This window comes from Protobothrops mucrosquamatus, unplaced genomic scaffold (genome assembly GCF_001527695.2).
Source record: "Protobothrops mucrosquamatus isolate PMUCROS unplaced genomic scaffold, P.Mucros_1.0 scaffold2187, whole genome shotgun sequence".
Lineage (NCBI taxonomy): Eukaryota > Metazoa > Chordata > Lepidosauria > Squamata > Viperidae > Protobothrops > Protobothrops mucrosquamatus.
Genome location: NW_015388280.1, coordinates 460,290 through 485,110, shown reverse-complemented (window position 1 = coordinate 485,110; position 24,821 = coordinate 460,290). Strand labels below are relative to the sequence as shown.

General features: G+C 40.7%; 1 protein-coding gene across 1 annotated transcript; it reads left to right on the top strand.

Moving 5' to 3' along the window:
* Window positions 1-2,521: 2,521 nt before the first annotated feature.
* CUNH19orf38 (chromosome unknown C19orf38 homolog) lies at window positions 2,522-20,583 on the top strand. The gene is made up of 7 exons (XM_029285752.1): window positions 2,522-2,537; window positions 4,267-4,610; window positions 8,092-8,099; window positions 12,487-12,504; window positions 12,851-12,894; window positions 13,991-14,028; window positions 20,329-20,583. Exons 1-7 carry the CDS (start codon window positions 2,522-2,524, stop codon window positions 20,581-20,583), a joined length of 723 nt encoding a protein of 240 aa, XP_029141585.1.
* The last annotated feature ends 4,238 nt before the right edge of the window (window positions 20,584-24,821 follow it).

Here is a 24,821-nt window from a genome sequence, read left to right as displayed (position 1 = left end):
CACAGAGAACTGGTTGTTCACATATTTGAATCCCACCACTGGATTCAACGTTAGTCAAACATCATATCTGAAAAACAGCTTTTGATTCATGTTCTCCTTGGGAAGGAGAAGCAGGAAAACCATTTTATTTCAGGAGTCTTCTTGGTTTAAGAAAGCTCAAAACAAAAAATATGTTGCACTTTGTTTGAATCTCCTTTGGTTTAACAGATACCCAAGCAACAAACCTGCTGCAGCTCCTGTGAAGCATCTTATAACCAAATACAGAATTCAACTATTACAACTAAAGTTTCCAGCTCAGATATAACATTTCAAAAACACCTGTGATTCTGAAGAATGTTAGTGGTGGAATTCTACATTTCTCATCAGATGCTTTCAAAGGGATTGCTAGCATGAGGCCACTCTCTGATTTTATCTCAAATTAAAAAAATATCAGACTGTATCTAGGTGACAATTCTGAACTTGGATTGGATTCCTAAAGTGACAATGTAGCTAACTTTTCCCCTGTTGGTTCTTCTTATTTGGTGACATGCAGCAAATAACAAAGATTGATTGTTTCAATCTCTTCTAAGTCAAAGACAAATTCATGAAACCTGATTTTAGTACTTTTCCTGATTTTCCTTGCTAGGGAAACATGACCTATGTGTCAGAACCCATTCCTATTTCATTTCTACCTATCCCCTCTGACCTAAAAACAAATCTCACACGTTCAAACTCAGTACTTGAGCAATACTTAAGGTGCATTATTAATTTCCAGCAAACGTATTGTACGGACCTACTCCCTTTCGCAGAAGTTGTTTACAATAATGCAGTCCACTCCAGCACAGACTAAACTCCCTTTCAAGTAGTCACCGGTCAAAGTTTCAACCCTATGCCAGAACTGCCCCCAAACGAACCAACAATCCCATCGCTGAAAGAATGGATATCACAATTACAAAACACCTGGCCAGTGGTTAGGAAAGCCTTAGACGAAGCTAGGCAAGCATACAAAGCACAAGCGGATAAAAAAAGAGTCAAACCTATACCATTCACTGTAGGAGAGGAGAAACCCAGTGAGAGCTTGACCCAGAGCCAGAAGAGTTAAGGCTTGTGGCTTGTTGTGGTTTGTGGTGGTAGCAGGCAACATGGACTCCATCAGCGTAATGGGAGGAGGTTTCGTAGTATCTCGTCTGAATGAAATAAACTACCTCTCCTGGTGTTTGAAAATGGAGATGTACTTGCGAAGGGAGGAGTTGTGGATGATAGTTGTTGATCCACCTGCAGCCCTGGACAATGGGGATTGGAGAAAGAATGAGAAAGCATTGGCCAGCATAATCCTGAGTTTGGAGGATATCCAGCTGATAAACGTGAGGGGTCTCCAGTCTGCTAAGAGTGCTGGGAAGCTTTGCACAGTGTGTACATGAGAGAGACTGCGAGCAACAAAGTAATGCTGACAAGAAAACTATATATGGCCCAGCTGAAACCAGGAGAGAGCATGTCTACTCATTTGCAGTCCATGAGAAAGACATTCCTAGAGTTAGATGAAAGAGGAATGACTTTTACTGAGCCACATAAGGTGTATGTGGTGCTCAGTTCATTGGACACTTCATGGGACATTCTAGTGACCAGTTTAGAGGCCATGCAAGAGAGGGACTTAACCATGAGTTATTTGACTGGCCAGTTGCTGGAGGAGGAACAGAAACGGCTGGAAAGGCAGGAGAGAGGGGGTGACGATGCACAGACCAGGCCTAAAACTGCAACGTCCAAAGATGCCAGCAGAGCAGGCGAAAATGTTTGCATGGTGAAACGCTGCTACACGTGTGGTTCTACAGAGCATCTCCAGAGACACAACCCTGAGAGGAGAAACAGAAGAACAGCGAAACATGATCATAGAACTACACAACCAACATTTTCCCTGGCAGCAACTTTAACAGGAAAAAAACACTTGGGTGTTGGACAGTGGGGTGAGTCAGCATATTATAAATGACCCACAAATGTTTTTAAATCTAAGACCAGCTAAACAAACATTTGTTAGCTTGGCTAATGGACAACAGTCTGCTGTTAAAGGGGAAGGTAAGTTTATGTACCTGGTATTGGAGAAACTTTGGATAATGTATTATATGTACCAGAGTTAGACCATAATTTACTCAGTATTTCGAGCTTAAATAATATGGGGTATAAAGTAATGTTTGCAAAGGGTCAATACTCTATCAGGAAAAGTGGGAGGATTTGTGCACAAGGTGTTAAGCTAGACAATTTATACATGTTAGAGAAGAAGCAGGATGGTTGTACACGAACATTTACAAACACTCCCACACATAATAATTGCATACATTTATTGCATAGGAGGTTAGGTCATGCATGTTTTAGAGTGCTGCAAAGGATACCAGACCTAGCTGAAGGACTACACATTAAACAATGCAACACATATTTAGATTGTGCTATTTTTAAGGAGTCAAAGTCCAGAGTGTATCCTGTAAGTAAAAAAAGCCCAAGGCAAACAAACAGAGTTTTGCAGTTAGTGCATGCTGATTTAGTTGGTCCTATGGCGTCCTCTCTAGGTAAGTACTAATCTTACTAAATGACTACACCAGATATGGGTTTTGTTATTTATTACAGAGCAAAACAGAAGTTCTACAACAGTTCAGGCAATGGGTAACCTTTGTAGAGCGAAGATATGGCCATAAAGTATGCCAGCTGCAAACAGACAGGGGAACAGAGTTCAGGTCTGACAACTTCCAAAAGTGGCTGAGGAACTTAGGCATAAGGCATAGACGTATGAACCCATACTCACCAGCAGAAAATTGTGTGGCTGAACGGAGGAATGGTGTATTGCAAACCATGAAAGACTCATTGCTGGCAGATGCAGGAATGCGTAAAACATAGTGGGGGGAATGAGTAAAATGTAAAGGCATGAAAACAGTCAACTATCTGATAAACAGGGTATGGAGTGTTGCCATCAATGAAACTCTGTATTACCTATTATATGGAAGGAAACCTTCATTGGCTCACCTAAGGACATCTGGCAGTTATGCCTGGGTGCATATTCCCAAAAGCACCAGAAGGAAAGGACAGAAAAAGGTTTGTTGGATATGAGCCAGGTTTCAAAGGGTACAGATTCACAAATGGAACAAAGAAGGTTGTGATTTCAAGGTCTGCTAGTTTTGCAGAACAAAACAATTGGGACAGGGTGCATGCTAACACTGAAGTGTTCATGCCAACACATAGCTCCAGTTCTCAGGAAGGAGAGACTACACAAAGCCCAATGATGGAAAAACAGAATAGCAGGTCAGAAACAGTAGAAATAGAAGAGGATAAACCTGAGGTAAAGAGAGAAGTCACAGAAACACAGGAACAGATTATACCGAGGAGGTCTGAACGTAGCAATAAAGGCGTACCTCCTGATCGGTTCTCAGCAAGTGGGGTTAGAGCATATAGTGTAAGGTATGAACCCTGTAATTACCAAGAGATGTTATCATTGCCTAAAGTAAAACAGGATAAATGAAAGGAGACTATGGACAGAGAAATGGAGTCTATGAATGTGCGTCAGATGTTTACCCTTATGAGATTAACAGAAAGACAAAAGGCCGTGGGGTGTAAATGGCTATTTAAAAAGAAGGTTTTACACAATAATGAACTGCAGTATAATGCACAGTTAGTTGCACAAGGATTTACACAGAGAAGGAATATTCATATGTTGACTAAGCCTTTAAATGCAGGCAAGCATCAAGAATGTGTAAAAGTATTTGGGTTAACAGCTGTTTAGCTTTAAATGGGAGGAGTGTCAAGGTAATGATTTAATAGCTAACCAGCTTATGTAATGTAAGATGTATGATATAATGATGGGAATGACTCAGCAGGGTCTATGTCCCTTTAAGAGCCAGCTAGGTCTGTGTCTCTTTATGAGCCTTTGTGTAAAAGGAAGGCTTGTTCTCTCTCTTCCATTTTCCTTCTGTAACTGTGGTGTGTTGGATCCTGCTATATTAGCATGTGTATGTATATTGTTCCTGGTGTATGATATTGTAGATAGTGTAAGATAAACCACCATTTAACATAGACCACTATTTACTAAGTTTACTCCTGGGTTATCTCATGCAATAAGACTGCATGCTCTGACACTTATTTGTTTTATCATTTGCTGAAAGTATTTATAAGACTGATTAATATCATTTCATAAATCGAAATTTTGCCAAAATGGCATGAGTTGATGTCCATAATTGTTGTTTTCCAATATTTTAGTACAATGTTTATAAACTCCAGTCCTTCTCATCCTATTTTGTGTTGTTTTAGGTTGCGTGGCAGCTTTTGTCCAATTTCCCTCTCCACATATTTTCCTGGATGTTCTTTCTTACAAAGTGACTGAAGGAGATTCTCTCAAGATAGCGTGTTTGGCCCCCAGTAAATATGTGGATGGTTGGGTTTTTTTGTTCAAGAATAATGAATCCAAGGCCCTGAAGACTTTGCCTGCTCTAGAGGCTGAGCATAATGTTACCTTCCTTCTGGAAAATGTCAAGACTAGAGATGGGGGCTGGTATAGATGCCAGTATAGGTTCTACAATGGAAGCCAGTTGCAGGAGTCTGAATTTAGCCGGGTGCTGGAGATTACAGTGAAGGGTAAGTGTTTCTCAAACAATGTGAGAAAGTGTTTGGGAGGCAGGATGGGCAAGAGCTGTGCTCTGTTTGGAAATCATTATTCCCATTTTTAATGTAAAGTGAAATTGATATAACGAGCCCTCATTTAACAAATGTTGGATGGAATATCACAAATTTGCATTCAGACTTAACACCTGAAATAATAGATAAGTCTTTTTTTAATGAAGTTTGTCCAGACAACAGAGGGTCTTTTTTTCATTATTTATGGGAGTGTTTTGTACATCTTTTACATAATTATTCAATTGTTATTTTATGTCATTGGGGTCAATGTGTCATTTGCATAAAAACATCAATTATATAATTACTCTATGTAAATTACATTAATTACATCAGTTTAGATTTAATAAACATTTGTATTTAATGGACACTCTTTTACCCCAAACGATCTGTTAAATTATAAGGTTTTATGGTAAATTATTTTTATTTTATTTTTTTTCAACAAAATTTTATTGGTTTTTATTTAATATGGTGGCAAGGCCATCAATTAATCAAAACAAAATCATACTTATACAATTCAAATTATTTCAATATAATTAACTCAGTTATACGTATGAATAATCTATTATTATTTTAATGTATCCTACTTCCCCCTTAAATCAATACTATTAACTCTATTTCTATACTCCCTCCCACCCCCATCCCCCCTAACCCCCCCAGACTTCCCAGAACTGATTACAGGATTAAGCATTCATCTTCCCAAATCTATATAAAACTACCCAATATAAACTAATCTAATATAAACATACTTTAACTCATAAAAAGATAATCAAATATAAGCTAGTATAATCTATCTAAATATAGCCAATCCATCCTCACCAATCCCTTAATCATACAAGAAACTTTGCCATATCTTCAATTTATCAATTATATATAATACATTCCATCACCCCTACGATTATATATAATATACCATCACCCCTACAATTAATGCCATAATCAAATATTTATGATCTTTTAAAATAATAAGAAAAAAGGATATATCAGTTTTATTAATCTAAACCATCATTATTAATTTTTTTTCTCTAAACAAAACCCTATATAATTTCATTACAAGATAATAAACAGTAATGTATCTCCACTGCTTCCCTTGATATACAATACTATAATTTTCCATATATAAATATTTCTTTAAAATTACATCCCAAAGTGTTAATTAATCATATCAAAAGTAACATCTCTTAGCCACTAAAATTCAGAAACCCCTTATAATTCCACAATTCCACCGATATATCCCATTTCCTCCTCCAAGAATTCTTTAAAATTAATCCCTTAATATCTCAAACAAAAGAACCTGTATAATTTCATTACAAGATACTCTTAAGAAATAAGCAATAATATCCCCCAACTGCTTCCCTTGAAATGCAATACCATAATTTTCCATTTCTATAAGTATTTCTTTAAAATTACATCCCAAAGTCACAGCTAAGTCCATCACTGTCTCTTCTCTGTATCCTTGTAAATTTTCTTTAGTTGTTTCCAATCCAATTTCCGCTTTTGCAGCTATTTCTTCCACTTCTCCCTCCTTCCATAAAGAAAAATCCAAATCTTCCTCTTGAATCATTTCCAGTCCAATTTCCACTTTTACAGGCTCCGCTTTTTCCTCCATTCCGACCTCTATGTAATCTGCAATACCATGCAAAGCAGATATTATATTTCAAAACCTTTTATAAATCTTCAAACGAAGCCATCGGTGAGGATAAAGAGGAGATGAATTCAGAATTAGACTGTTGAAAATCTTTAAACAAAGCGGAAGTTCCATTAAACAAAGCCATTTTTCAAGCTTCTTTAATCCAAGCCTCGGAGAGAAAAAAGAGGGGGGAAAAAATCCAAAATCCAAATCCAGAATTCTCTCCATTAAAAGAAAAAAAAATAGTCCCCAAACTTTCCATAAACCCCCAAAAATATGTCAATGTTACAACCCTAAGCCAAGGGGTAACAATTTCCCTCTTCATTCAGCGCTGCAGGAAAGTGAAAGTTAAAAAGGAAAATCACTCTCATCTATAGAGAAACGGCAAACCGCAGCCATTTTTTTTTCCTCATTTCAACTTAACTTTAAAGAAGATGTTAATAAATTGAGTTAAAGTCTTAAGTTACTCAAGTCCAGTTTCCCCTGGTCAGTTCCGTCTGCTTATTTTTTGCTCACAATTCTCTATAATTTGCAGAAGTGGAGGCAATGACTGGCTTTGTTCCCAAAAGAAGGGAACAAAGGCGCTTGGGAGACGGAGATTTCCCGGACTCCGGAGGAGTACCCAATTTCGCTCTCCCAAAATAAGGGGAGAGCTTTTGGGACTCTACTCCTATCCAGGAATACTCACCTCGACCCCTTCGCCCGGGGCACAAGGTTCCAAGCCGCTGAACAGCTGTTGGCCGCTGTTCATGCTGGCTCTGACGCCTTCCCAAGGGGACGGCTCCGAAAGAGCCGCCATCGGCACGCCGTCCCACCGGAAGTCTCCCCGTTTTATGGTAAATTATTGATGGCAGGAATAGCTAATGTTTTCTTGCCTGGCTGATCTACAAAGCTAAGAGCCCCAGTTTCTCCCTTGAACATTTCAAAAACAAAAATATGGTCCAAATTCTTGAACTGTACCCCTGCAGCACCCAAGCAGGATAGAAACTCATGCTGCAGCTCCAGGTCAAAGCACTTTTTTTCCTACTACAGGTAAACCTTGACTTCCAACAGTTCATTTAGTGACCATAAAAGTCATAAAATGAGCAAAACTGACAACAAATGTCTTGCTTAGCAACATAAATTTTGGGCCCAATTGTGGTCATAAGTCAATGACTATTTGTACACAAAATTTAAATGAAGAAATAATATATCTTTACAATGCTGGCCCTTTTCTGTACCTTCAAGTCAGTCTTTGCTCCTAGTGGCTGTCTGGACAAGTCCCGCAGTTTTCTTAGCAAGATTTCAGAAGTGGTTTCCACTGCCTTCCAAAGTTACCCAGACGGCTGGTTTTATGCCTAAGGCAGAACCAGAACTCATGGTCTCTCAGTTTCCAGCCTGGTACCCTAACATGGGCATATTATTCTGTGGAATCGAGGGTAGTACCTAGTCCTCTCACCTTGAATTTCCTTTTTCTTTTCCTTCTTTCCTTCTTTCCTTCTTTCCTTCTTTCCTTCCTTCCTTCCTCCCTCCCTCCCTCCCTTCCCCATCTGATCCTCCAAGGGTAAGTACTACAGCACAGGCTTTCCTTGCCAACAATAGCTTTCCCCACTTTGGGGCTTCCAGGCGTGTTGGACTTTCCTCAGCTCCCTTCCTTCCTACCCAGAAGCAACAAAAAGGATGTCCAGCTTGGCAAAAGTATCCTCTCTGAAAAGTGACCAAGTGTTGGAGAAACAGATTTGAGGACATGCCATGTTGGGCTGTCTGGCTTTAGCTTGGCAGAAGCTATCTAGACATTGGACATTTTCTCCCACCTTTCTTGTGGTTTAAAGGCTATCCACCCTTGGTTTTTTCAGTTCTGGAGGTAAGCAGTTGTTGGGCATTGATATAGCCAATGTTTCTGACCAGGAAATTTCCAGCTCCCAATATAATTTCCACAAGCAGGACCGCCATGGGAAAGATGGATACTTACTAAAATGCATAGGAGGAAATTACTGCATCTGAATGCATAGATCTTTTTAACATTTATATTTTATTGTGTTCTACTAATCTAGATGAAATATTAATATATATTGCTAGTCCATGTATGATATGCTATATGCTAAATAAATAAATAAATAAATACTGCATTTGGGTTAGAATTGGGGCTGGAGAAGCAGAGAGTGACTGGAAAGAGAAAGAGGAACCTTCTGTCTTTCTCTATTACCCCTAAAGGAAAGAAAGGATAAGGATGCACTCCTGTTTTACTACTTTCTATAACTGTATCTGATCTTTCCTCTATTTCCAGGTACAGCCTGGTTTCTCCCCATTGCCCTTTGTGTCATTGGAGTGCTGCTTTTGGTTCTGATCCTGTCTGCAGCTGTGGGCACAACTGCATACTGTAGGTGGAATGCAGGGACTGGGCGTCTGTTTTAGACTGGCTACTACAGATGCTGCCTAGGGTGGAGAATTCTGGGACACTCTTCTTTCATGTTTAGCCTTTTGACACATACCTGAAGAACAATTCAGCCAAAGCAGCTGTTCTCTGTGACTGCACATCCTACAGGCTTTGTCACCCAATGAGTAGCAATGCATTTGACAAAAGGCTAAATGTAAAAAAAAAAGAGTGAGAAAAAGAAAAGGATGAATGTTCCCCCTCAGTGGCTGCCGACTTTTAAACTGAATAATAATATTTTTGCCTTTCAGCAGGAAATGACCATCCTTAGCTCATTCTTTTAAAATAGAGATTTTGGATAATTACTGTCTGTCTATGACAGAGAAATGTTTTCTTTATTATCTTCCCATGCCTTTTACAGGATGATTTTTCTACTGTTCATAATAATAATTTTAAAGAACCAGTTACAAATGAGGGAATAGAAGGGGAGTTTATCAAATTTGTAGATGACGCTAAGCTGGTAGGAATAGCCAACACTCTGATAGGCTCAAGATCCAGAGGGATCTTGACAGACTTGAACACTGAGCCCTATCTAACAAAATGAAATTCAGCATAGAGAAAAGTAAAGTCTTACACTTAGGCAAGAAAAACCAAACATACAGGTACAGATTAGGTGAAACCTAGCTTAATAGTGATAACTTTGAGAAGGATCTTGGAGTCCTAGTGGACAATCAATTAAATACGAGCCAGCAGTGTGCGACAGCAGTCCAAAAAGCCAACTCTATCCTAAGTTTCATTAACATCAAGATCACGTGAGGTACTAGTACTGCTGTATAACACTTTAGTAAGGCCACACCTAGAATACTGCATCCAGTTTAGGTCACCAGACTATTAAAAAAGTAAGAGTAAGAAAGAATGAAGAGAAGAGCAAGAGACTGGACAGCCATTTGTCAGAAATGGTATAGGGTCTTCTGCTTGAGCAGGGGATTGGACAAGATAAACTATAAGGTCCCTTCCAATTCCGTTATTCTGTATTCTACAGCAGTATCTGGTTCAGTGTGGACTGTCAGGAATTTAATTATTTCCTACGTATTACTAATTATTCAAATATTATTATCTGTGAGAAAGGAAGAGGTTTTAATTACTGGATTATCTCTTTGTAGCCAGGTAAACAATTATTTATTTGTAACATGCTTTAATTATTATGTTTCTGTTACACTTTAAATGTGATTTAAAAGAAACATATTTATAAAATACAGGAGAGAAATGGAGTGCAAACTTATCTAGGGGGCAAATATTTGATCTGTACAAGGGCCAAGCCAAAAATTCTTCCAAGTCAAGAAAATCTTGAAAATGATTGAAAGGCAAATTTGTGTATCCCTGTGGGAAGCTAGAAGGTGGGGGAGGAGATATGGTAGAGATAGACCATTTCCCCATGGGTGGGACAGCATCCTGGAATCATTGTAAAGCAAAGTAGTATCAGGCATAGGAACAAAAGAAAGTCTTAAATAGTGAGACACACTCAGAGCACATTGTTGTTAGATTTTCCATTGATCTCTCTCCAAATGGATGTGCCAGGCTTTTGTCTCACAGTATTTCAGAATCAGAATCAAAATAGAGCTGGAAGGGACCTTGGAGGTCTTCTAGTCCAGCCACCTGCTCAAGCCTATACCATTTCAGACAAATGACTGTCCAGTCTCTTCTTAAAAACCTGCAGTGTTGTTTAACTATAAAAATCAATAAAAAATTTATGAAAAAAAAAACCTGCAGTGATGAAGCACCTGCAACATCTGAAGGCAAGCTGTTCCACTGGTTAATTGTCCTCGCTGTTAGGAAGTTTCTCCTTAATTCCAGGTTGCTTCTCTCCTTGATTAGTTTCCATCCATTGTTTCTTGTCCTGCCCTCTGATGCTTTGGAAAATAAACTGACCCCTTCCTCTTTGTGGCAATCTCTCAAATACTTGAATACTGCTATCATGTCACCCTAGTCCTTCTTTTCTCTAACTAGCCAAATATAAATCCTGCAACTGTTCTTCTTATGTTTTAGTCTCTGGGCCTTGGATCATCTTAGTTGCTCTTCTTTGCACATTTCCCAAGTTTTTTTTGTAATGTGACCAAAACTGGATGCAGTATTCCAGGTGTGGTCTTACTAAGGATTTATAAAGCGGTACTAATACTTCAGATGCTTTTGATTCTATGCCTCTGTTTATACAACCAAGGATTGTATTAGCTTTTTTGGCTGCTGTTTCACACTGCTGACTCACGTTTAAGTGATCGTCCACTAGGACTCCAAGGTCCCTCTCACAGTTACTGTTTTTGAGCCAGGTTTCACCTAATCTGTACTTGTATCTTTGGTTTTTCCTGTTCAGGTGTAAAACCTTGCTTTTCTCCACATTAAATTTCAGTTTGTTGGATAGGGCCCATTGTTCAAGTCTGTCAAGATCTTTTTGGATCCTGAGCTTGTCTTCTGGGATGTTGGCTATTCCTGCCAGCTTAGTGTCATCTGCAAATTTGATGAGTTCCCCTTCTATCCTTTCATCTAAGTAATTTATGAAGATATTGAAGAGTATTGGGCCTAAGAGTACTGGATCCTTGTGGTACCCCATTGCTTACTTCTCTCCATGTAGATGTAGTACCATTGAGGATTACTCGTTGAGTACAGTTTGTCAGCCAGTTACAAATCCATCTGATGGTGATGCAGCCTATCCCACATTTTCCTAGCTTACCAAGAAGTAGGTTATGGTCTACTTTGTCAAATGCCTCACTGAAGTCTAAATATACCATGCCCACAGTATTTGGTTGGTCTACTAATTTAGTCACTTTGTCAAAGAATGAAATAAGATTGGTTTGGCATCTCCTACTTTGTAACTGGGATTTATATCCTTTCCATCACTCTCTATTTCATTATGTTTTTCTTTTTTTATTTCTGTTTTCTCTTTCCTCCTTTCCTCCTTATGTGATTGGTTATCTAGTGATTTTTGCTTGGAATTAGGTTCTATTGGTCATGAAGATTGCCCCGCCCCTCAATTTTAAAGCCCTTTTGATAAAATGAGCCAGTCATTTTCCAAATATATTGTTTCCAGTTCTTGTGAGGTGCAATCCATCACTTGCTAGTAGCCCTTTATCTTCTAGATAATGCAGACCATAGTCTAGGAAGCCTACGTTCTGTTGACGACACCAGTTTTTAAGCCAGTGGTTTGTTTCTAAAATACTTTGCTCCCTCATTGGATGTTGACCTTTTGTTAGCAGTGTTAGAGTTTACAGCTTTGCAGTGCAAAAATAAGCCCCCAAAATAAGCACACATTCAAAATGAGCAGGAGGCATATTTTAGAAAAACTTTATCAATAAAATATATATAAACATGATACATACAGTTTCTTTCAGCACTGGGGAACATCAACAACTCTTAACTTGGAGATCAGAAAAAACATAGAGAAGACTAAGACACGCCCAGACCTAGGCTGGATCACATGCCTCACACAGCCAATACTGTGTCTTAATCAAAAACAATTCTCATTGGCTGGTTTGTTGCTATGGCTATTCCAGTTCATAAAATTTCTTATACAGTGACAGGAAGTATAGATGAAAACACCACTTATGCTCCTAATTCTTTAACTTTCTTCCCTAGCTGTTCGAAATCTCTTGTTATTGTTTTCAGATTCATTGTTGTGTCATTGGTCCCCACATGTAGGAGAAGAAAAGGGTAGTAATTTTTGGGGTTGATTATTTTAGTAAGTTACTGTTACATCTTTGATTTTTGCTCCATGGAGACTACATACCTCCTAAGATTGATTGCCTGGTCTGCAGACTATAATTATAAATATTTATAATATTGTTTCCTAATGCACCCTCATTTTCATTTTCTTACTAGTTAAAAGAAGAAGAAAGAAGAAAAGGTGAGAGGAGATTACCCTCAATGATGGTACTCAGAAATTGTGGTAGGGGCCAGGTGACCTGTTGTCTACTTTACTAGAATATTGATGAATCCTCTTTAGGGGGATGATTCCCCTTGAAGAAAATGTTCCCCAGTAAATTGGTACAAATTATTGAAGTGCTGTGAGGGGGCATTGCTGCTGGTTCCTAATAGTTGTGAACCACCTATTTCTATTTAATTTTTACAGTTTTTCCTCTTCCCCTCTACTTCCCCTATGTCCCCTTCAAGGAGAGCTTTTTCAGATTCAATGATGCACTGTGGGATGGCCAAATATGATCATTAGTTAATATGACACTTTGTTTGCTCAGAGACCTGAAATCCTGCTGGGCAGAAACAAGCTATCCCACCGCAGGTATGTAAAATGTAACTGAAGTTCCAACTGCTTTTGACATATCAGAGCTGGGCAACCAGGGAGGTGAATTACCAGCAGAGAAAGCTAGAAGTCACCAATACTTAGCTTGGAACCAGTTCTTGTTAGCGTTCACAGGTGCCCTTTTCCAGGTTCCTAAAGAGGGTTCTGATATTTATTGACATGTCAAGGAAGTGCACCCTCTCAAGGAGCATAATGATATATATTTGGAAATATTGGACTATTTTTATTTTCATTATAATAGTTAGATTAGAAGTATTTGTGAAGAAACACATATGAAATGAGAAAGACTCAGCAGAGGCCGGCTATTTGGGTATTGGAAAGAAAGAACTGGTACTTTAATTTAAATTTAAAGAGAGCTTGCGCTATGTGTCCCATTCCCCACAATAGAAGAGGAAAATGACCAATATCTATCTGGTCATATCCCATCACCCAGCTCATTACATGAGGATGACAGTGGATCAATAACCTCAAAGGAAAGTTTTTGAAGCAAAAGAAATCCCCAGCAATGAGGCAGTTTCTCAGTAGAATTCAAGAAATTGATTCTAGGAGAAAACAGCAGCTTAATAACTTAGTTTTGGATAAAACTTTGTGGAATCATGTTTCCAGATTAGAAAGCAGAAGGTCTCCAGCAGTGCTCAAAAGTAACCCTCCTTCTGTCTAAACCTTGTCTCTCATGCCATGGTGACTTTTATCTTTTGTTTGCTGTCGTCTCACAGCCATAAAAAGATGCAAATTGGGTATGTTTAAAGAGAACCAGATGTATTCATTTATTGAGATAATGAAAAAGCATAATCTGTAAAAGCAGGGCTTTTTTTGTCATAGAACGCCCAGAACGGAGTTCTGGCACCTTTTTGGATGGAACTTTGTAGGGTAGGCAAGGTGGGTTGTATGACATGTGTGGGTTCTGGCACCTTTTTTTTTTTTTTTTTACAAAAAAAGCACTGTGTAAAAGTATGTAAAAAATCAGTAAAAGAAATTAATCTGATGTCATAATCAGCAATAATCCTACTGCTATGTAGATGTAGTAACATCCTTAAAAATAAATCTGTTTATATGACATTGCTTCTTCTCACAGAGACATCCTTTGACAACTATATGTTCATCATTTCAGAGGTAAGCTTTCAAAGATTCGGTGGGCAGGACATTTGTCACTTGACGAAGTGACACCTTAAGAAGTAACTTGTCACACCTAGAACTAAGGAGAAAATTCATAATAATTAGAGCAATCAGCCAATGGAATAGCTTGCCTTCAGAAGTTGTTGGAGCTCCATCACTGGAGGCTTTTAAAAAGAGACTGGACAACCATTGTCTGAAATGGTATAGGGTCTTCTGCTTGAGTGGGGGGGGGNTGTATGTATGTATGTATGTATGTATGTATGTCAGATTTTGTTATGTCTGGAGTTCATCCTCATGCTTTTATTCATCATCTAACCTTTTTGGTATCTTTCCCTTTCTCATCTTTAAATCTTTTTATCCCACAAGAAATCAAACCAGGAAATCAAACCAACAGTAGAAAACCCAGGTGCTTCGATCTCCTCAACCACTGGTCCAAGACAAGTATCCAGAATCTCCCTGGAAAAGCAAGATTTCTCCACGTTCAGAGAATCAAAATGAAATCCCAAATGAAAATATATCAGACAGCCTTAGTATAAAAGTATAAAAAGAATTATATAACTTCTGCACCAAAGGTTTTGCTCACTTTTTCAAAGAAAAGGGACAGAGAGGCACCTGCAACTGGTCACACTTAGCCCAAATATGGTTTACAATGTCATGATGGAAATTCTGCTGACAAATACAAAAGGAGTGGAGTTTGCATTGGAATTTTGTGATGCATGTTTCATTGTTTATCTCCTATGGACTGACATAGTGGGACATTCAGAATATGTTTCTTAATTTAAAGCAATAAAGGTCTGTGACATCTTAAAAACTAACATGTTTATTAAGGCATGAGCTCTAAAACTCACCTCATGAAATGCATGACTATCCTTATTCATAGGTAAAGAGAAAATGATAAACAGGCAAGATCATAATATGTTCAACTAGAACAAATTAAAATGTTAAATGTAAGAAACTGCTGGTTTAAAATATACCATGAGAGTTAATTCAATTAAATCAGACTTTATTCTAGTTTGTGGGATTTTAAATAAATAAATACTGAATTTATTGCTTCTATGGTTGAATAATTCCTATAGTTTCCTGTAAATAATTAGCTCCCAATGAAAATGAAATTGTTAATTCTTATATTTCAGAAATCTTTGCCTCCAAGTTTGTTTTATTTCCTAGACGTAGACGATATTCCAGGGGGTGCAAAAATTTGGGTTTTCAAAATTATAGTGTATATGCACAATTCGTTGCCATTATTTTGAACTTTTTTAAGGGGTGCAAGAATATATCAGAAGCGTTCTAGGGGTGCGGGGTATAGAAAAGGTTGGGAGCCACTGTCCTCGACCATTTTTTCTAAGATTCCCATATTGGAGTACATGAGAATCCAATTTGAAGAAGTGATGCAAATCATATTTTGTTAGTTGAATGAGCCACATTGAATGAGTCCACACAATATCCTAAATCAAAATCCTATAAGCTATGTTATTACTTGGTATGGTATGTGAACACTGGCATGGAGTGTTCTCATCTTGTGTCAGCAGGTGGCCTTAAATAAATCTTCTGCTCTCAGAAACTGAAATCTGCAGTCATTTGCATCTGTACATCTGCCTGGAGAGATAAGCTGACTTATTGGTCCAGATGGTTCTATGGTCCAGATAGATTATTTGCTTGAATATTTAAAAGCTAATCTATTTGCTGTCTTCCACTGAAAACACAAGAAAAAATGGTTTATTGTAATATTTTAACCCAATTCAACAATGCTCGTCCACTCCTACATTCCTCTGTTGAACAGTTTGTTAATTTGTGGCAAAGATGTTTAGATATACCTGCTGTTTCTTCCATGTCTTCTAAAGATTAAATATGGAACTCATTTTTTGTTGGTGGTGGTTGGTTTTCCGACCTTGTTGTTTGGCTTCTGAATGTTTTATCACCAGGCTAGGTAACATCATCAGCGGAACTTTGATTGAAGCGTCCTTTTTCAGCTCTCCTCTGCTTTTATATGATCTTGTGTGGTTTATGTTATCAATTGGCTGTGTGTGTCAGGACCCACCTCAACACCTCATCTCAAGAAAGTAGAACTCATGGAAGCAAGCTCTTCCAAAAGGAACTTTTATTAGGAGAAGCTGATGGCAGGCATACTAGATAGGATCTGAGGGACTCCTGTACAAATCGATGGGTTAAAGTATCCCCAAGAAAACCCCACCCCATAGTTCATCTGGACAGTTCAAACCGGCTAATCCCCAGGTGTTAGGTCCATCGTGGGAAAGGGGAGATAACATCGGTCCTGCTCTGGTCGTAGTGCGATGTTCAAGCAGCTCTTCGCACCTTCTCTTGAGAGCGGAGAAATAAGCCAGGCTCCGGAGGTTGTATTTCTTTCTCCCCTCCTTTTCCTAGCTGACAGGTTAGGGAGAAGAAAGTTCAGAGAGAGATACAGTGCAGGGGCGCGAGTGTTACATTGTGGCAATAAAGGAAGCTAAGGTGAAATGTGACACTGTAGAAATAAGGAAAGGAGGCAGGGAAGCAAAACACTACATTATATCAATAGAGGAAACTAAGGCAATAAACCCGTGCTCTGTCCCCCCTCCCCTCTAGGACTATGTCAGAACCCAGGGTGAGAAGAGAATGGAATTGGGAGATGAGAGAAAGAGAGGTAGGGAAGTATGCAATATGATAGATATGGGTTCTGACAGTGTGGTCGCCAGGTCACATGATGTGAAGATCACTTGGGGGAAGTCATACTGGTTGGAGATCATGTGAGATCACGTTAATGTTATCACCAACTAGAAACAAATTTCCTTATGTTTACCTGGACACTAAATTTAACCACAGTGTAACTTTAATATACCCTATTACTCATGCAAATATTTATTCTATCTCCAACTCTTACAGTCCAACTGTGAGGGCAACCTAGAAGTATCAATAAACCTAAAAATACCCAAAGTTTAATCCTCACACTGACCACTAGATCAGAGTTCCCCAACCTTTCGGGGTTGGCGGCCCGGAGCAGGGGAAGGGGGGAAAGGACGGTTTTGTGAGGGGGATGAACACATGTGCGTGCATGTGCACAAACACCCATTGCTTGCGCGAGTGGGGCCATGAATATCTGTGATGCTTGCGGTGATGCTTGTGCGAGTGGGGCTGTGAATACCCATGACGCTCATGTGATTGGGGCCGTGAACTCCCGCAACACTCACGGTGATGCTTATGTGGGTGGCGCTGTGTGCATCCATGTACACACTAGCCAGCCACTCACCTGACCCAGTGGCCAATAGGCCGCAGCCCAGTAGTGGGCTGCCGCTCACAGATTGGGGAAACCTGCACTAGAGGCAACTCTTGGATCATTGTAGGGAATGTTGAACATTCTTGATGTTATTTCTAGTAAAATAACCAATAAAATAACTAGATATTATTGGCACCTAATTTCTGCCTCTAAAATTACAATCTTCTAGGCCTGAATTTTGTTTTTATGAGACACTTTCTTAAACTGTTTTATTTTGAAGCTTGTAAATTTTCACCTAAAGTGAATTTATTTTGGCAGGATATTCAGATAGCTTATAGATTGCAACACAATTAGTAATTCAGAATTACCTCAGAGGAGCAATATCTGGAATTAAACAGTGTAAGCAGCAGAAAGTAAATCACTGGAGATATTTCAGTATTGTGCTTTCAGTAATGTTGGCAATTGCCCCAGATAAATCTGCTTCATGTTTGCTTCACTTGGTTTTTTTTCCTTGAAAGCATCAGAGACTATGTGGGGGGGAGTTGAAGAAAATTGGTTTATATGCTGGTGAAGAAGTTATTCTTTCTGCAAACTTCAAAATTTAATCCATTATGGCACAGATCAGATTTTACTTGCCAATTAATAAACTAGGCAGACCAATACAGTTTTCATTTTTTATTTATCTATCACATTTAGAAACCAGCTATCTCACTCACAGAGTAATATAATAGAGTTCAACATAAGATTTTCTTTATTTATATTCTACCTTCATTATTTTTATAAATAACTCAAAGCACTGAGCATACTTTTAAAAAAATATTTATTTTTTAACATAAACTTGATATTTGGTAAACAGCGTGTTGTTTGGGTTTATGTTTACAAAGTAATCATTAACAGTTAGTTTCTATATTCCAAAGTTCACATGATAGCTTTGCTTGATTTTCTCTTCTTCCAATAATATTCTCCTTGCAACATTAAATTAATACAATTCTTATTAATTTGATAGGTAACAATTAAATATAAAGATTTTTCTAAAATTTCTACCAATAATAATCACATCAATATCATGCTTCTTTTCTCGGTCATCTCGGTTGCCTCGTCATGAATCCTGTTTACTATTTTCCCTACAATATTCAAAACATTTCTACTGGTTAAAATTTTTCCCAGAGTTAATTACCTTTAAGTATTTAAATCTATTTTCATGTCTTAAAAAGTAAGTAAGAAAAAGACATAAAAGAAAAACATAGAAAAAGAAAAGACTGAGAGAGAGAAAAAGAAAAAAAGGGAGAAAAAAATAAGAAAATAATATACTACTTAAAATACATATCCCTCTTGAACTAGTATATACTTACAGTATTTCCAAATTTTTTCTGTTCTTTTTACCCATAATTAAACCTATGTTTAATCTTTAAATGTTCCATTTAATAAATCCAATCATCTAATCTTTTAACTCTATTCAAAACATTTTTCCCTTTTTAGGTGTCCATTGGAATTTTCTTAAAATCAATTACATTTGAATATCTAAAACATTTCCTTTATATTGATCATCTCAAACATTTTTATATTTGTCATGTCAAAAAACAAAATAAAAAAAGAGAAAAGAAAAAATACTTTTACTTGGAGGGTTCATCCCTCTTAAACTAAAATCTATTTCTTCAGCCATATTCAAACAAATGTTTAATTTTTAAATATTCCCTCTGATACACCCCATCATCTAATTCCTCAGTTCTTACTTTAGCCCTCTTCTTTTGCCAAGCATCTTTCCCAATCAATATATTCTGTTGAATCAAAAAGTCTTTCCATAATCTTGCAAATGTCATTGTCGATATAATAGGCCCGTGGTGGCGAACCTATGGCACGCTGCTCCCTCCTCCTCTCTGCGCATGCACAGTCTGGGAATAGGCGAGAGGCTATAAAGGGAGCAACTTTCAGCAGAAGCAGCATCTGCTGCAGACAGCAAGAGAGTGAGTCAGAGCAGTGAGTGAACTGACAGCGGTAAGTTTCAGCGGCCGGCCATGCAGGGGAGGAGGAGGGGCGGCCGGTGACGGGGGGCCCTTGCCTTGGCCTTGAGGGCAATGGCAGCAGAGTGGTAAGGGCGGCAGGGGGGTGCCTTGCCTTACCTCGGCCTCGTTCAGTGATGGCAGCAAGCAGAGGGGTAATGGCGGCTGGGAGAGGGTGGGGCTGCTTCGCCTCGGCCTCGTGTGCGGCAGTGGCGGCAGGAGTGGTAATGGCAGCTGGGGGAGGGTGGAGTTGCCTCGCCTCGGCCTCGTAGGGCTATAGCGGCAGCGAAAAGCGCAGGGGGCGGGGGTGGCGTACCTACCTACGGCGATGGCTTCCCTGCTCCGGGGACCTCTCCTTTCGCGGCCTCCATCTGGGGGCCGGCACGCCACCCGGCTGAAGCTGGGGACAATGGCTAACCCTGCCCTCGGCCGGTCTGTGATCCCACCTGCCGGGCGGGGAATCGGCAGACCACTTTCCGTGCCGGGGAGGGGCTGGACTGGCGCAGGCAGCTGCATTCCGTTTCTTCATTCACTTCTCAGCCTTTGCCACGTGTTTGTGGGACAAAAAAAAAAGTTCCATGAGACTTTCTAACTTCTCGCGAGATCTCGCAAGAAATTAGAAAATCTCATGGAACTTTTTTTTTTACCGATAGTCCCACAAACATATGGCAAAGGCTGAGAAGTGAATGGAGAAATGGAAGGCAGCTACCCGTGCCCAGTCCAGCCCAGCCCCACCCCAGCACAGAAAGCGATCCTTTGATTCCCCGCCTAGCAGGTGGGATCACAGACCGGCCGAGGGTAGGGAAGCCATTGTCCTCAGCTTCAGCCGGGTGGCATGCTGGCCACTGGGCAGAGGCCATGAAAGGAGAGGACCCTGGAGCAGGGAAGCCGTCATCGCAGGTAGGCTGCCCCCTGCCCCCATCTGGGTGGGGGCAGGGGCAGCAACCTTACCCTGCATGGTGGCAGGAGGGTTAATGGCAGGTGCGGGAGGGCCAGGAGGAGCTGCGCAAAGCAGGCAGAGGGGAGGATGGGCAGCTTGTGGGTGCTGGCAGCGGCCCGCTTGCACCTCCGGCCTCTGGCCCCGGGCAGCACTTCTGCTGTGCACGGCTGTCCCTCTCGCCCATGCAATCGCTCTCTGCGCTGTCGCTGCAGAAGTCAGGCAACGGGGGCATGTACCGGGGCAGCTTGGGCGAGAAGGTGAGCTTCATAGGGCTGGACCCCGGCACCCCCGAGTCCTCCCATGACGGGGACCTGCTGATTGAGGGGGGCAGCGGCGGCAGCAAACGCAGCTTGATCCTCAGCAAGCCCTGTTTGCCCACTTCCTGCCCAATGCCGCTGCCATGACGTCACGGAGCAAGCTGGGTGGAAGTAAGGAACCGGGTCGGAGCGGCGGGAGAAGGGTCCTTTGCGAGGTTTGGGTCCTGTGCACATGGGGCTGCTGCCTCGCTTTTCGTGCTGGGGCTGGGCTGGACTGGGTGCAGAGCCTCCTTGCTGCTTCCCCCATGGACATCGGGAGCGCCCACCCTACCTACCGCTCGTCCTGGGGCACCTGCCACAATCCTGCGCTCTCCAGCCCGTCGCTGCCCAGCCGGGCCCACCGAGCTTGGGCATTGGCAGATGGAGGCTGGAGGGGAGCAAGAGCTGTGGCTGCCCAGCTCCTCCGCCTGAATATGCATGCAGGGAGAGGCGCGCCTGGCTTGGTAAGCCGCGGTCCACCTGCAGAAGGAGCAGAAGGATGGAGGAGAAGGGCTGGCCGGGAACGGGCGCAGGGCTGCTCACGGGGGTATCTGACCAGCCCCAGCCTCGAGGGGGGAGAGGCCGAGGGAGCCCAAATGGAGGCATCCCGGCATGCCCGACTGGCTGGCGACAGGCTGGAGAGCGCAGGACAGCGGCAGCTGCCCCAGGACGAGCAGTAGGTGGGGTGGGTGCTCCCAATGTACATGGGGGAAGAAGCCACAAGGAGGCTCTGTGCCCAGTCCAGCCCAGTCCCGGCACGTCACGGAAAGCGAGACAGCAGCCCTATGTGCATCCCCATGCACGAGTGCACTCCTGCCCTGCCAGGCAAGCAGAGCTGTGGTATCTTCAGCAGAAGAACGCAGGCGGGCAGTGGAAGGCACGAGGATCCCCGATCCCAGCACAGCCCACCTCCCCCCCTCGGAAGAGCTGCGGGGCTCAGGAGCCTCCCCCCATGCCCCCACCCACTGAGCAAGATGCCCTCCTGCCCACTGCCCCACCCACCAGAACAACATCAAGTTGCCCACGCCAGCCCTGGCCATGCCCATTCAGGCTGCCATTTCCACCATAGCCATGCCTACCTGGCATCCGGCGATACAAAATTGGGTTTTGGGTTGCAGTTTGGGCACTCGGTCTCTAAAAGGTTCGCCACCACTGTATAATAGGCAACTCCAACATCATGTCTTTGTAAAAAGATTTTGCCCCTTCATATTCATTGAAGATTTCTCTCATCATCCCTTGTCTCCCAATTTCTTGTGGTACTCCCAACAGCTCAGCTTAGAGTACAAGTTATCTTTTCCATGTTCAATGTTTCTTGTAAGTCCTTCTCCACTTGAGTCTCCACTAGTTTATATTCAGTTGTCTGATTTACATGATCTATCTCTTTTTTTGTTTTCTGATCATTTAATTGTTGTGACATTAAATTGAGAATGCATTCATTTAAATTTTCAAATTCATTTTCCTCGTGGTTTGAAGTTAATATCATTTGCATTTGTTGTAACAGAACATACATTTCCTCCTGGTAAATATTTATTTTTTCTTGATATGTTCTTTCTGCAGATCTCTGATGCTCCATAATGACCAAAAACCCTTTCTCTGCCAATCACTTTAAAGTCACAATTTAAAAAATATTTATAATCCAGGAAGGTCAATTTTTTCTAATTTTTATAGTTCTCGCTTTGTAGATAGTCCACAATGTTTTCTTTTCTTTTGTTATAGCTGCTCTTTATTTAATCAAAGCCCTGAAGGTCATGACAACAGGCTTTTCTTTCTGGGCTGTATATTTAGGGCATTATTTTCATCCACCACTAGATGTCAACACCAGTCCATCTTTCAATTTTCTGTATTTTCCCCCCCATAAACTTAATTCACTGTTTCCATTTAGAGGAGGTGAAACGAAGACCCCCCCCCCCTCACTTTCGGAGGATTTTTACTTCTGGGGATTTTTTCTTTTTCTTTTTCAGGAAATCAGTCATATAGAAGAAAGAAAATCAATATTCTTACCCAGTACACTCAGGCTGTTTATAATCATGCTTAGTTTAGTGCTTTTTGGCTTCGGCTGCATGTAGCTTGGGCTAGAGTCATGGATGATGCTAGCTTTTCTTCTGTCAGTTTTTGGAGAGCTTTCCCCAGACGTCCGGATCAACCACCATCTCTCCAGGATCGGCAGGGCTTCCCTCCTTCCTTGCCACCTCTCCGGGGTGGCTTTGGGCCCATTTAGGGTCCCCAGAGAGAAATCAGCTGTAGGGGTCAGATCGTCTCGATCCCTCGGCTGTAGCGCTAGCTGCGCAAAACCGGAAACCTCAGCATTGAACATACTTAATACTGTGTCTTCTTCCTTCTTCCCACAACAACAACCTGTGAGGTGGCTTGGGCTGAGAGAGAGTGACTGGCCCAAAGTCACCCAGGTAGCTTTCATGCCTAAGACGGGACTAGAACTAGAAGTGGGAATCTGTAGGGCTAGCAGAACCCAAATCTCTTTCCAAAATTAAATTGTCCAATTCTTCAGCAAAGCAGTACTCTATTGAATCTGTCTAACTCCTTTCCAAAGAGCAAGAAGCTATGTGTTTAAGAAGTCCAGGGACATACTTTAGAATCCTTCAGGTAGGATAACAGCAGATGCTTCAGCAGAAGCTAAATAGTTGATCTCACCTGTAGTTGATCTCACCTGTAGCCAAACCAAAATGATCCATCAAAACCAAAATGATCCATCAAAATTATATTCAGTAGCTGAAAGAGAGAAGGAACAAGCATGCATCAACAAGACATGCCAGCCACTAACCATATAATCAATTACTGTATAATATTGATGAAGCATCATAGACCACATTCATAGCAAAAATTGTGTTGAAGAGAGAGGGAAATACTTTACAATTGGACAGGTAAAATTGACCTTAAGGTACTTATTTGGCTGAGGATAAGAAGACTATAATAACTCTATAAGAAGACTATAAGAAGACTATAAGACTATAAGAAGACTATAAGAACTCATCTGTTAAAAATGTATATTTGTGCCTATATTTAAGATATGAGGATAAGCCTGGAAGCCTTAAGAACCTTTTCACAAGTATGTTTAGGAAGCAGGTATCCTCTTTTTGGCTCTCCTCCTGTTCTGAGTTCCTTAATTAGTAGAATAGAATAGAGCTGGAAGGGACCTTGGAGGTATTCTACTCCAGCCCCCTGCTCAAGCAGGAGAACCTATACCATCTCAGACAAGTGATTGTCTAGCCCCGGGGTGGCAAACCTATGGCACGCATGCCACAGGTGGCACACAGAGCCCTCTCTGTGGGCATGGCCGCTATTTCCCCAGTCCTAGGCGTTCAGTCCCGTCCATGAGCAACCTACATCAATACCCGTGCAAGGTAAAGTTGCCGCCCCCGCCTCCCCAAGTGTTTTTTTTACTAACCTGCCTTTCGGCTGAATTCCGTTTCCCCGTTTGCTTCTCAGCCTTCATCGTGCGTTTGTGGGACTATCGGTAAAAAAAAAAAGTTCCATCAGATTTTCTAACTTCTTCTTTTTTTTTTCCCCAAATTTTATTTATAAAACAATTAAAAAAAAACATTGGATTTGACGTGACATTCCAGTATATACATTCTTATCAGATTATACCATATTTTACAATCAATTCATTATCTCTACATATACATTAAATTTTATATACATTATATATTCTAAAGTAACATACATTTCTATCTTAACATTCGTCTTTAATCCCAGCCATCCTTTTCAAATTCCTCCAACGGTAAAATTTGTCCCAGGTTTCAAAAAAAATTGATCCACATTTATCTTTTAGTATCATTGTGAGCCTGTCCATTTCTGCACATGCTAATATTTTATGTATTAACTCTTCCTCTGTGGGAATTTCCTTACTCTTCCATTTTCGCGCAAAGGCAAGCCTGGCTGCTGTCAAGATATGTAGCAGCAGGTAGATTGTTCCCTTATCATATTTTTCTGTCGTTATTCCCAGCAAGAAGAGTTCAGGTTTTAACTCTAAGTCCAGTGTTAGTATATCCCTCAGCCATTTTCGTGTCCTGTTCCAGTACTCGCGAGTCTTTGGGCATTCCCACCACATATGGTAATATGATCCTATTGCCGTTTTACATTTCCAGCATAGGGGTGAGATGTTCGAACACATTTTAGCTAACCTTATGGGTGGGAAATGCCATCTGTAAAACATCTTGTAGAGATTTTCCTTATATGAGGTAGCTAAGGTGAGTTTCCTATTTCTTTCCCACAGTTCTTGCCAAATATGTAGGTCAATACTAAAACCAAAATCCCTACTCCAAGTTAACATGGTCTCCTTAACCTGTTCTTCATACATTGTCTGTTCTAAAAGAAAATGATATATT